This window comes from Pinus tabuliformis, chromosome 5_1, assembly GCF_031772625.1.
Source record: "Pinus tabuliformis cultivar Carrire ecotype Pingquan chromosome 5_1, CPIR1, whole genome shotgun sequence".
Lineage (NCBI taxonomy): Eukaryota > Viridiplantae > Streptophyta > Pinopsida > Pinales > Pinaceae > Pinus > Pinus tabuliformis.
This window is the reverse complement of record NC_142305.1, coordinates 521836813-521846593: the sequence shown is the minus strand read 5'-3', so window position 1 is coordinate 521846593 and position 9781 is coordinate 521836813. Positions and strand designations below refer to the sequence as shown.

The 9781-nt window shown below is 39.7% G+C and overlaps 1 protein-coding gene across 1 annotated transcript; it reads right to left on the bottom strand.

The window, feature by feature from the left end:
- Nucleotides 1-364: 364 nt before the first annotated feature.
- On the bottom strand, nucleotides 365-1462 carry LOC149165795 (uncharacterized). The gene has a single exon (XM_089429937.1). It carries the CDS (start codon nucleotides 1460-1462, stop codon nucleotides 365-367), a length of 1098 nt encoding a protein of 365 aa, XP_089286063.1.
- Nucleotides 1463-9781: the final 8319 nt, after the last annotated feature.

The following is a 9781-nucleotide window of genomic DNA, read 5'->3' as shown; positions in this document are numbered from 1 at the left end:
GAAATTAGCTGGTTTGGATAAAATACAGAGATAATTATTCACCTAAGGAAAACCCTCACCCGTAAATCAAGCAAATCCAATGTTTAATTATGAAAAAACGAAAAGTTCACTGTACAATTTTCTAATCTGTAGCTGTAACCAGGGAAACAATGGCCTCAAAATGGTGTCACTTTATATACGTACATGTATCATAACTATACCTACTTATCGCCGTAATCTTCATATAATCTGCTGCGTAACAATGGCGCCGTGCAGTTTCTTAGCCCACCATTCAAAGTCACAATTCAAGGCATGTCTACTTAAACCAGCTTTCCAAATTTTGTAAATACCTCTCTGCTCAACCAGTGCGAGGGTTTCACACATATCAATCACTCCTCTCTCCAGTTTTTGCTTCCCACTTCTGCCAAAAAGACAAATGTCGAGGTCGATGATAGTATGAAGCCATTTTGTAAAGAAAAAAAACCCGGAACGATATATCAGTTATTATACCCCCATTCCCCAGAGCTTTCATAATCCGATCAACCAAAATAGTTCGTAAATCTTTCAAACTATCCACTCTCTCTTGTACAGTCCATTGATTATCGGTATATAGCGTTATTAGAGAAGTCCATTGATTATGGGTATATAGCGTTACTAGAGAAACTGCATTAGGAAGGTGGGCATCTTCACAAAATATTTTGAGCACACTTTCAAACAACTCACGGTCACACCGCTGACTCATGTCTACTACCCACAACAACGCAGAAGAAGCACAACGTAAGGCCTTGTAATCATTGCATTTAATAATTTTCAAATTGGTGCTCAACTCTTTCAGAATTGCAGCCCTACACGTATACGCGAGCGCTGAGGATGCATGATCTGTGGCCTCAAAGTAACCTTTTATATATTTCTCCACTGCATCGCGATTGCACCGATTGTGCAAATTATTCGAAATCTTAGACAACATTTCTTGAAACCACTCCTGCAGTATCTGCAAACCCTGATCTTCGGACTTGAGTTCGCCATTACTGAGTCTGTCAGCTAAATCAGGCAAAGCATTTATCTCCAGAGACGACAGTGGCGACCGAAATTTGGCTTCTTGACTCGGACTCCAACGAAAAGCGCTCAAATATCGCATACATTCTTCAATACAATCAGGAAACAACAAGTCTGAAACCACTGGTAGGATTGCCAGCGCTTCATTGACGCTTGAGAAACAGATGAATCGTTTTCCTGCTTGAGAAGAATACATGAGCTGAATACATTTAATATAATTCACCAAACTGCAAGGGCTTGTTATGTTGTTTTTAATAGGCCACTCAACAGTAGACCGACGCTTAGACTGTATGGTTTCGTAAACTTCAGATTTTATCAGAATTTGAGAATGAAGATTATGTTCGTACGCTGTCCGGTCTGAACCGAATAACCTGAACTCTACATCTGCGGTGCTCTGGTCCTCGAATTGAAACCGGTTTCCGGCCATTGCTACTCAAAATCATGACAGAGAATGTTTTGGCTATTGTTTTTCGATGGACGCCATGTGCACTGCTTTATCGACTTGTGTTGAATGCGTGGGAATTGCAGCTGCGCAAGATGTCAACTCTGCACATAACATGCATGAGCTGAGCTTTCTTTTAAACACGTATGTCTACAGTTTCTGTCGGCGGAATTTCGTTTCACGAGGATTACACAATTGTTACCACCCCCATTGATCTTCCTTAAATTTGTTTTGCCTTAATGGAGATTAATATTTTATTAATCTATCTCCATGATATTTAATAAATTCAATTTTTATAAATAGAAAATTATGGAGTTATCCATAATTTATCCATTTTTTTATCATTCCTCATGAGTCTTTGAATCGTTATCCGTAACTTACTTTTAGCTGAGGTTGATATTACTTTTAGCTGCTTACTGTTATGACTGCTGCAAATAACTAAAGTATTTAAGCGGATATTGTATGTAATTTCGTTTGCCATCTTATTAGTCCCTGCCATCTGGCATCCGGACTATAGTAATCGTTCCGGCAGGGAGATAGCATTAGTTCTATGTGTTATTCTGTTGTTATCCTAAAGTTTCAAATGCTCTGTGCGGGGATATGCCTAAGTTTCATTCGCACCTCAGCTTGGCCATTTTATTTGGCCTCTTCCCGAGGCGAAAGAGGCTCGACCATAGCTTAAAAGCAATAAGCCCGGTGCATTTTCGCCGCTAACCGTCACGGCTCTGGTTTTAATGTTAACATTACTTTGATTGCTATTATCTGCCGGGGTATGCGAAGGTTTCCTAAGGTTTCAGGTTACAGATGGCGACACATGGCCACTGCATGTACTGCCCTCGTGTCTGCGATACCAGTTAACATTTCATTCCTGGTCCTCCGTCTGCATCTTCTCTCAATTCGATCAGCGGAGCTACTCTCACATCGACCTTCCTTGGCGGGGTAGCGGAACGACCTCGCATCTGTCGCCTGGTTCAATCAATGACCATTTCTGGAGGAGCCACCCAGCACGTTCGACTACCTTACAACAGGTTTTCCCATTCCTGTATGTTATCCCATTCCTGTATGTTATTTTTGTTGCAGTGAAGGAAAATCCCTCAGACTGCTTTCTTTATAGTTGGTTTCACAAGTCTGATTGACTTCCCGACCCGGAGCTTTCAGTTCCGGTGTCCCTTATTCTGCTCCTCCTCTCCTTTTAATTCGAGCGATTCATATCGGCCGGGTATCAAATAGTTCAACGATATTAACAAGCATAAGCCACCTCTGTAACATGCCCAACAATATGGCTTAGCAAAGGCATTGAAAATGACTTTGTGTACAGGGCTTTAGGTGTGATTAGAAGCTAATATAACAGAAGAAATATAAATGAGTGGCTCTACTGGAAAGCTTCGTAGAAAGCCAAGAAATCTGGTATTTTAAGAATTATATTTATCGTTTGCAGTTTCTAGGTCTTTTATGCACAACTTACATTCCTCTTGAAGCAACTCCAAGCGTCCAGAAAAGGTTTTGAGCTCCTCAATCTGATGTTTGCGCCATTTTTGTTGCAATACCTTGGCTTCAGCTTCATTTAACCCTGGAAACTCCCTCACAGAGCGCACGGTCTCCAAACTCTTTCATTCTCCTAGATAAATTCGAGCATAGGCAGCTCCCAATTCGCCGACTCTGCACTTTGAAGCTTAACAAATATAGGCCTAGACTGTGCATTACTCTGCAAAATTTCAGGCGACAAACTTGGACAAGCATCAAATAGTTCAACGATATTAACAAGCATAAGCCACCTCTGTAACATGCCCAACAATTAAAGTAAGGTCCGAGGCAATTCTTCGACTTAATCCGAATCGGTTTTTTCATGTTCCTGAATTAATACGATGAATTCACAGCTGCAGAGCAGTCTCAATTTGTTAAATTTGTAAAGCTCAATTATGTTCTGAACAATAAGTACCTCTGTCGACAAATAAAAAGACGCAGTTGACGTCCGCCTGTTCAAATCCCCATCGTTCTCCAAACCGTCCAACCTCCGTCCACCGACACTATGAAGATGGAATGAATGGTTAAAGCGTCTTTCGGGGAGGCGGAAATCAAAAGCCGTACAGCAAACGAAGCCTGCCTTTATGCATTGCTCTGATGAAGCACTCTCGTGATGAATAGAACCAGGTTTACACCCACCCCAAAGCCTGAAGCAGGAAGCTCGGACGCGGGCCTCCAAGGAAACCGCATGCAAATTGACATGCGACATGTTCTCAGGGAAGGGTGGAACGCGTGGCTTGCATGCAATGTAATCGTGTTGGCATTGAGCTGGTAATGCATTGCGTGCTCAGTTCTTGGTCCACGTGGGCACAATACTTTTTCTTTTATTCCTTAAAAAAAATCATAAAATGACCGTTCTTTTATTCCTTAAAAAAAATCATAAAAATTCCTTAAAAAAATCATAAAATGACCGTTCTTTTATTCCTTAAAAAAAAATCATAAAATGACCGTAGCTGTTGAAAAGTTTTTCTCTCTGTTTGTATTCTAACAAACCATCCGAATTATCCGTAGTACATTTTCTGTAGCAGCAAGTGAGCATGAGTAATAATGAATAAGCTAGAATGAACAACTAATAGCATAAAATAACTTTTAGACCTGGATAGACGTTTTTCCATCCCTCTAAATTTCCTGCCATATTTTATTCAATTGCTTTGAATTTGCTGTATCCGTGGGTTAGAATTAGTATTAAATAATCAACGCGAATTGACAGCTATCGGTATAAAAAGAATGTGCAATGAATTCGTATCGAGATACGTGTTCTATTTAACTGAAATTCTTTATATATGTTTTTCTGTTTGCCTTTGTTTTGTGCGCAATAGCTTGGAATGGGTACTAAAGCTTAGACAAGTTTTAACCACTATTGCTTTTATTTCTCAAAATGAAAGCATCATGAAAACTTTTAACAGCGATTAACGTAAGAAGAATGTACAATAGATTCAAATTCTTGGGGTTTCATAACATTTGCGAATCCTTTTGTGGAAAATCAATGGCTATGGCTTTGGGGTTTGCAGCAGGTTCTTCTCTGACCCTCCAGCACGGCAGCGCTTAACGAGCCATATATCAAGTATTAAATGCACCCGGAGATGCACGCGATATAGCTCGTTAACACGCAAAATGACTTTTTTTATTTAGTGACGAGTTTTGCATTTTGCGTGTTAACGCACGCAAAATGACTTTTTTTATTTAGTGACGAGTTTTGCATTTTGCGTGTTAACGAGCTATATCGCGTGCATCTCCGGGTGCATTTAATACTTGATATATGGCTCGTTAGGCGCTGCCCTCCAGCACAACTCCACACGTTTTCCGAAGGTACGTATGCGGGCAGAATTTTAATCCATGGGATTTCATTTGAGTGAATGCCAGCAATCGTAATAATGGCCATGTTCTTTTGATGCGTTGTTTTCAGATATCAACTAGCAGAAGCAGCAGGGGAAGGTGCCGAGTAGGTTATGTGTCTAAGTATTTTCGATGCTTCGTTGACTTCGTTTCGATCCCTACGTGGATTCTCAATGACTTACACGACCTAGTAGCAATCCTCCATGTCATACCTCTCAATTTAACATGTTCTAATTTTTATCAACATAAAGTTTTGTGTTAGGATTTCGTTCATAAATTACTATAATTAACCCCAACTTTATATTTTGTCTTTTTTACAGATAACATTGCTCCAACCATTGGAAGATATCATGATCACTCAGGCTCGGTGTTTTAAGAATGTACGATATCTTTCTTACATGGCTATGGCAGGGACTAGCTGCCTCGCAGCCCTACTTGTTTGGTCTTGGGGAGGCTAAATTATATATTTTAACCCTCGGTTTCTTTTGCATTTTGGAAGGTGTTAAACTAACGCTGGCATTAGTTCAACTCATTAAATGCTATGCCATGCCACGTATCCAAATGCTCCAATAATGCATAAGTAAATATTTTCATGAAATCCTTGTAGCTTTGAAAACTTTTTATGGCCTTGTACAAGTGCCACGTGGAACCATTAAATGCTATGCGACGCGACGTATCCAAATGCTCCAATAATGCATAAGTAAATGTTTTTATGAAATCCATGTAGTTTTGAAAACTTTCTATGGCCTTGTACAAGTGCTATATGGAAAGCCATGAAAGAAGTCTTCCTCTTTTTCTCCTTTACAAGTACCATATGTTCTTTGGACTTTCCATGCAATGCAGTCTTCCTCCTTTTCTCCTTTACAAGTGCCATATGGACTTTGGACTTTCCATGCAATGCGGTGTTCCTCCTTTACTCATCTCTTCAAAAGGCATTGTTTTGTTTGTTCTGGGCGACGAGAATGCAGCTAGATGCAGGCACATCCACTCCATGGAATGGCAGCCCAAAGCCCACACTAACACCCCTGCTATGGAATGGCAGCGCGAAGCCCACACCGACTCACTGGCTATGGAATGGTAGCCCGAAAACCACACAGACTCCACGGCTCTGTGACAAACCCGCATCAGAAAGGTTATTTCCTAGATTTTAACACACCGACTCAATGGCTATGGAATGGTAGCCCGAAGCCCACACCGACTCCACGGCTCTGTGACAAACTCGCATCAGAAAGGTTATTTCCTAGATTTTAACAGAGTTTGTTGTTACTTGGAGCTAGCTTCTTATATTCTACTAGAAAAAAAACATGAAACTCACAACAGAAAGGTAATTTCCTAGATTTTAACAGAGTTTGTTGTTCCTTGGAGCTAGCTTCTTATATTCTAAGAGAAAATAAACATGAAACTGTGTAATGACAATGCTAGACATGGTTACTGTCAGTAACAGAGATAAATTATGATCACCTGCGAATCTTAGGACACACAAAAACTTATTCAGTATATGCTATTAACTTGCCCTCACAAAAAATCTGATGTGATTCATATGTGGGCCAATGTCGAATATTTCTAAAAAATATAGGATACAAGGTTCAAACTATAGGCTATACAGTAACTGTGAAGGAAAATATATATTGTTCTATGATGTGTATTTTATGAGATTAGGGCACCCAACCCATGTCCTAAGCAAAAGGCATATTTACAATGCATACACATGCTCTTCGCATGGTTGGTATTTGGTTGGTCTTTGAAATTGAAGCAATTTTCCTACCTAAACCAGAAATATCACAGGCATGCACATACCTAAATATCACAGACATGCACATACCTTATGCTTTGCCTCTGTTATTTCCTATGTAGGGCTAACAATATTTGGTATCAATGGCCCCCTCATCTTCTTTTTATTATTCCTCTTGTTGCTGCTATTTTTTTGCATGGATTGTTGGGCTGGTTCGGTGATGGGTTTTGTGAGGAATGCTCGAACAAATGAGGGAACATCCCATAGAGATTTGTTCACTATGGAAACCCTAAGTTTCTCTAACTCCTCCACATCCTCCTTGTTGGGTATTGCAGGGAATGGCGAGGTTTGCATTAACTTGGTAGAATATGAGCAATCATCGGCATTATCATTTGGATTCATGGTGGGAAGATTGGACTGCGAATCGATGTATTGGCGTTGGTGGTTTAACATTAGTCGAGCTGGCCGAGCTGGACTGAACTCTGTAAACTATTTCATGTCACATAGAGCAATGTGAATGGTGCACGGGCATTCAGATACAACATTCATCTGTGTTCCATAATACTTCTTAGTATGCACTAATATGGGCGTTTGGAGACCTAACAGGCTTTCTGTAAGGTTGGTTTGTCTCTGCCTGTAGCGTTCTTACTGGTTGGCTAGGATCCCTCGCAGAGAGAGTCGTAGTCGTTTGTTGAATGCTCGGAGCTTATCTCTATCTCTGCACATGGACAAAATTTCTCTGGTTCGAATGTAGCAGGACGCCTCATAACAAAAGCACCAAGCAGGCTCGTTGCTATACTATTAACCAGGGAGCTAGCAACCAGCATCTTAGAGGGTCCATGTAACAGCATGCAACTCAACGTGCCTATCTAATATTTTTTTCATAATAATTTTGTTTATAATATTTAATTTTTTCATATATTTAATTTAAAAATTGAGCGTGTTAATTCAATTCTTTGGCTCGAAGCCTGTGTTTTTTAAAATCTTCGATTCACCACTGTTGGTATCACCTTACTGTTGGTTATCGATCCTTCCTCACTCTTTTTAGTTCCCGTGATGAGAGAATGCCTCTAACCTCAACAAAACGAGTTTTATGTGACTTAAAATGGCAAAAGAGAAGGATCATAGACTGGTGTACCCGAACTTCTTTCCCGATGTCGCTTGCCGGAAGTGTTTGGAATATTGATCGCTATCTCTTGTCGGAATTCTTGGTGTGTGAATGATAGAGGGACACTACCACTAGGAAGGAATTTACCACATAATCAAGTTGGATATGGGTTTCCCAAAGATTCTACTAATGAAAACTGGTAATATGCATTCGTATACTTTGGACCTTCGTCTGGCTTTGATCTACACTCAGGCTCTATAAGTTGCTTCCTTGCCCCCGTCCAGAATCTTATGAATGAATTTTGAGAGAAAATAGATTCAATTGATGATCTAGAGGAGGAATTTAAGACCCTATCTCATACATAAATTAATGGTTTGAAGGATAAGATTAGTAGGTTGGAAGAATCCCATGCCTAGCTAGAAAATAAGGCTACCTGCAGGCCTCTATTGATGAGCTTTGTGAAGAAGTTGCTCCCCTTCAAGCAGATAATGTTCAGTTATTCAATGAATATCAGGAACTGAATCAATAGTATGATCTCTTGCTACTACAGATGAATGAGAAAGATGATGTTGATGTTATGACACCTTCTCATGCTTTTTTGGCTACTAATATTGCGTTTTCTTCTAGTTTTTAGAACATACTACAGGTATTGGGTCCCAACTGTTAAGCAAGATGGGCTATACCAGAGGTGGGCTTGGGAAGAATGGCCAGGGTACTGTTGTTTTACTCCTGAGCTGAGATCGCCTAAAGCAGGTCTTAGATATGATGAAGATTCATTGTCAAATAAACATGGCTTTGCTAAGACTAGAAGAGTCTTGTTTGTTGTATGTGGAATTTCGACTTAGTTGCTGGAAGAGCAACCGACTGCTGACAATTATGTTCCAAAGATTTCAGATTTGGTTGTTCATGATATGCCATAATCTTCAGATGTTATTGTATATTACATTGATTATGATGTGCAGGGGTGTTATGAACCTTTAGTTAAGCTAGAACCTGAGGTTGCACTTTCTGTTCAACCAGAACATAATTCTTTGCCATATCGACATCCTCATCATAAAGAACGGAGGAATTTGTCCAGGAATCGACATTCTTGGAAAGATGGCAGTGCTTATTGCAGATCTTTGCAGCAGAGGCTTGAAAGACAGAACTTTGGACTAGTGGCTGACTACCAGGGTTGAGAAAGATGCGAGGACTGTGAGTGTGCTATTGTTAAGTGCTCAGCTGAGTAACGCACTGTCCTCTCCGCTCCCCTCCCCCCACTCAAGGCAGGGACTGGCTGCCATGCAGCCTCCCTTGTTTATAAATTCATAACTCCATAACTTTCTAGTGTAAATAGATTCATATATTTTTAAAATATTGGAAATAAAATACACTTAATTGTAATGGCCAGTGGAGTTATGCATGACAACCTTGTTATTATGATCAAAAATAACTATACACGTGCATGAGTTTTATTAACAGTTAACTAATAACTTTATGGTTAGTTAATTAGAATTAGGTGTGTCGATTTTCTTCAGCATGTATTCACATCTCTCTACATTCACTACTAGACTCACTATGTATGTATTTTCTTTTTTGTCTATGAATCGAATTCATTAATTATTTTCTCTATCAATTTTCTTTCTCCTTTCCTTGCCAGTTGTGTTCATTGATTTCCAGCTAGATCCAATCTATGTAGTTTTAGCTACAATTTCATATCTTATCAAAGTCCACAAGAGCTAGGAAGGATCATAAACAATGTATTTGCAGGTATTGAAGATTGGAGCTATAAAAACAAATGGAGTTTCCACTTTCTCCAATTCTCACACTATATTACTATTTTGAATGGAACCCAAAGATTCTACCTCAACTCAAAAGTAGAGGGTTGTATCGCATGGCTATGGCAACAGAGATTGAACCAAATTCCATGATTGAAAAATCCAAATATTTCAACCACATAGATCATGCCTTTGGTCTTCTATCGTTATCAATGTCTCTAAATATATGGTTTCATGTTGAAGCATGCACCACTCCAAATCAAGTTCAAACCACTTTGGAGACACTCTTTGGGAAGCAGGATCACATGCTGGATCAAATCCTCAAAAATGAGCTAAACTCATTAGAT

Bases quoted from the DNA above. Each gene is read 5' to 3' on its own strand.
- LOC149165795 (XM_089429937.1), bottom strand. From the start codon at position 1,462: ATGGCCGGAAACCGGTTTCAATTCGAGGACCAGAGCACCGCAGATGTA.